Source organism: Arachis duranensis, chromosome 8 (genome assembly GCF_000817695.3).
Source record: "Arachis duranensis cultivar V14167 chromosome 8, aradu.V14167.gnm2.J7QH, whole genome shotgun sequence".
Classification (NCBI taxonomy): Eukaryota; Viridiplantae; Streptophyta; class Magnoliopsida; order Fabales; family Fabaceae; genus Arachis; species Arachis duranensis.
Window position 1 is genome coordinate 31,179,928 of NC_029779.3, and position 3,575 is coordinate 31,183,502.

The 3,575-nt window shown below is 37.5% G+C and overlaps 1 protein-coding gene across 1 annotated transcript; it reads right to left on the bottom strand.

Annotated features, from left to right (window-relative positions):
- Positions 1–766: 766 nt before the first annotated feature.
- LOC127741252 (aspartic proteinase CDR1-like) lies at positions 767–2,320 on the bottom strand. The gene is made up of 4 exons (XM_052253342.1): positions 2,084–2,320; positions 1,819–1,989; positions 1,653–1,737; positions 767–828 (listed from the first exon to the last, which is right to left on the bottom strand). The coding sequence occupies exons 1-4, from the start codon at positions 2,318–2,320 to the stop codon at positions 767–769; spliced, it is 555 nt and encodes a 184-aa protein (XP_052109302.1).
- Positions 2,321–3,575: the final 1,255 nt, after the last annotated feature.

Consider the following 3,575-nt stretch of genomic DNA (forward strand, 5'->3'; position numbering starts at 1 on the left):
CAAAAGAATCATTGGATTCTATTCCGGCCTGATTGAGAACCGACAGATGGAATGCCGTGCCGTGACAGGGCATTAGGAATCGTTCCAATGAGAGGATGGGAGGTAGCCATTGACAACGGTGAAACCCTACATACAGCTTGCCATGGAAGGAGACTTGCGTGACTGAAGAAGAAGACAGTAGGAAAGCAGAGATTCAGAAGATGGAGCATCTCCAAACCTCAACCTATTATCCATTACTGCAAAACAAGTAACCATTTCATGTTCTTTTGCTTTTCACAATCAATCCTGATAATTTCTGATATCCTGACTAAGATTTACAAGATAACCATAGCTTGCTTCAAGCCGACAATCTCTGTGGGATCGACCCTTGCTCACGCAAGGTATTACTTGGACGACCCAGTACACTTGCTGGTTAGTTGTGCGGGATTGCAAAAGTGTGATTGCAATTTCGTGCACCACCATATATTCAATCCCCCATTCTCTAAGCCTTTTAGAACCTTCAAAAACCATTTAAAATCCAATTTTAATCAAATGACTGGCTAATAAATTTCTCGGGTCTTACAAATGTCACCCTAAATCCCCCTTCCATCCTTTCCATCTTGATCCACCACCACTATTGTCACAAATGGGCAACTGCTACAAATCTCCAGCCACTATTGCTTGTGAGGACATCAAATAATCCAGCTTCTCTGACATGATGCTAAATGTGTTGCTGCTGGAGACTCTTCTATGATGGAGGCATCAATGAAAAAAGCAAGTAAACTTGTTAAAGGCACATTGAGAGCTGAGTAAACTCGTTAGGTGTGAACTTGACATTGCTAGAATTTGCTGATATCAGAAAAGAGAAGTAAATAGCAACAGGTGAAAATTTGACAGTTCCAGTAGGATAATGAATCCAAATAAGGACTACATAAGGGAACATGAATCTTTTAGGTATTCTTAATCTCTGACTCGATAGGATTTTAGTGTCTAAGGTCTTAACTAGACCATTTCAAGGGAATCACTAAGATGTACTATAAGAGCTCATCATGATTTTCGGTATTAGGAACTCAACATAAAAGAAATGGTATTATCAAAGAGAAGTTATCTAATCTTGATCTATTTCAATTCCATTCCAATTTTTTAATCACTTTTAAATATTTGTTGTCAAGAGGGAGATTGTTGAATTTAGCAAACAATAACTTAGTTTTTAGGTGATGACAGACATATGTATTTGGTTGGGTTAAAAGCCTAAAAGTTGAATTGATATGTGCTTCATTATATAAGCCCATATAAGAGTTGAAATCGACAAAAAATGGCTTTGCTATTTTTGGTTGATTTTGAATAAAAATATCAGGAGATCAATACTTTATTTTTATACTATTAGATTTATCTTTAGAGTTTAATGTGTAAAATTCAGAATATAGTTGACTAAATATTAACTAAAAATATAAATTTTGGTTACTAAATATTATAGTACTCTAAACTAAAAATATTGTGAGGTTAGTTTAGTCTTTATATATATATATATTCTATTTAAGAAGTAAATTGACAACTAAATATTAACTGGCATTTAACAACAGATAGATTTTACAATAGGTAGAATGTGAGTCGAACATACATCCCATGCAATGCATGTACATACAAGATACAACACACTTGTATTTTAATACAGAAAGATATGATGATTAATCCGCTATTATCAGCACAATTAGAAGGGGCAAAAGAAACCCTTTTCCCTTGAAGATCATACTCCACCTGAAAATTCATCTACACCAAATTTCGAAAGATAGAAAATCCAGCAGATAAGTTGGTGTTCGGTAGCAACAGCAAGCAGACCAAGTTGTTCTCAACAATAGTGTACATGTTCTCAAGTGGCAAGGTAACATCACCACCATTAAAGTGAAACACAATTTCAGGCGGCACTTCAACACTTGACCCTTTGAAACAGCCGCAGAAATCGAACGACTGTGGAAGATCTTGTACCGCCTCAACACTTGAGTAGATTTGCTTCATCGAAGTTACAATATCATTATACAACTTTCGGTCAAGATAAGTAAATGTTATTGGAACTTTCACTACTCGAAATCGAGTTCTTACCAACATTAATGCCTTTAGGGTTGACGTTGTAATAGCTTGGTGATATAGGGTTCTTTGTCAAGCGAGTTGACACAACCCCATTTCCTAAAATGTTTGCTTCGTCCCCGAATTTGAGTTTGCTATTGGAATTTGAATCAATAGGAGCCAAATAATATGAGAATTTGTGCCCAATTCTGTCACCAAGTTGTGAAACTAGTGACAATGGCCATGCTCCTAGACCAACTATCCCTGTGCCTTTCATAGTGCTACTAAATGTTATACTATTGTTATAGCCACATCCAAAAATTGAATTTGGAAATTTAACATCACCAGTGTTCACAAAATTGATGGAGTCAATACCCAATTTTCCACTTGTGTAAGATTACTCATCATATTGGTACAAATATTCACACACATTTGAGTTTCCACAAGCATGATGATTTTGAGGGAGTAGCATGCAATTTTGTGAGGTACATGAAATTGTTGTGTAAATGGAGGACTTTTTGGGATGTCTTGTGGAAAAAAACTCGAAGCATCCTTGCAAGGCGAGCATTGAACCTGTTCATGTTCAGGACCTGGATCCGAGGTATAGGTCAGCGGCAATGGGAGGAGCACTGATGGCGTCGTTCTCCAAGTATCTACGCCGAGAGTTCCTTCCTCGTCCGAGCAGTGTGGAGCACCTGTAAAAAGAACTCCGATGCTTAAGTCAGTTCGTGATCAAGAATTAATAATACGGAATACTAGGATAATGTTTTTGTGTGTATTTGTTGTGTGTTTAGGTCGTTTGGGTGGTGTTATCTAAACTTGAAATGAGTATGTTGCTCTGTCTGAGATTCTTGGTGTTTCTCTCGAGTGCTACTGCGATATATCTCGCCGAGCTGAGTCACGCCTTGTTGACCTAGTGTTTGTTACGTGATTTGTTAGACGTGGTATTTCTGAAGTATAACGTTGGTCCGAAATCATTGGTATAGATCACAGTCCCCAATCTTGACTTGCTGATGTCGAGAGCAAGTTGAGGTTTTCTATGGAGATCTGACGTTATACCTTCCATGTCCGAGGCCCCAAGCTCAACGTGGTACCGACCTACATTCCTTTTGAATATTAACTATTTTGTAATAAATTGTACAGTTTCAAGGAATCATGCAATCATGCTATGTAATAAATTTTAGTGGGGGATTTAATCAAGGTAGTCGCAGCCGTTGTTTCTATTTTGGCTATACGAACAGTTTCTTGAATCGAACGATTGGGGTTATTTTTCCTTTTGTTTCTTACCTTGGTAATGATCCAGTTGTGCACTCTTTAGTTTCTGCTCTATTTTTGTGACATTTATCAAGTTAAAGAGGATGGCGACAAAAGGTTAGTTGTTTCTATCCTCTTCTGTCAGTTCTTTCTATCTACTTCTTTGTTGACTATGAAAAAGCCAGAAGATAAAGTAGTTGAGGTGAAGGATGATTTGTATGAATGGGTGCACGCGGACATTAAGTGCCGCACGTAAGTGCAAAGAGCTTATGTATTTT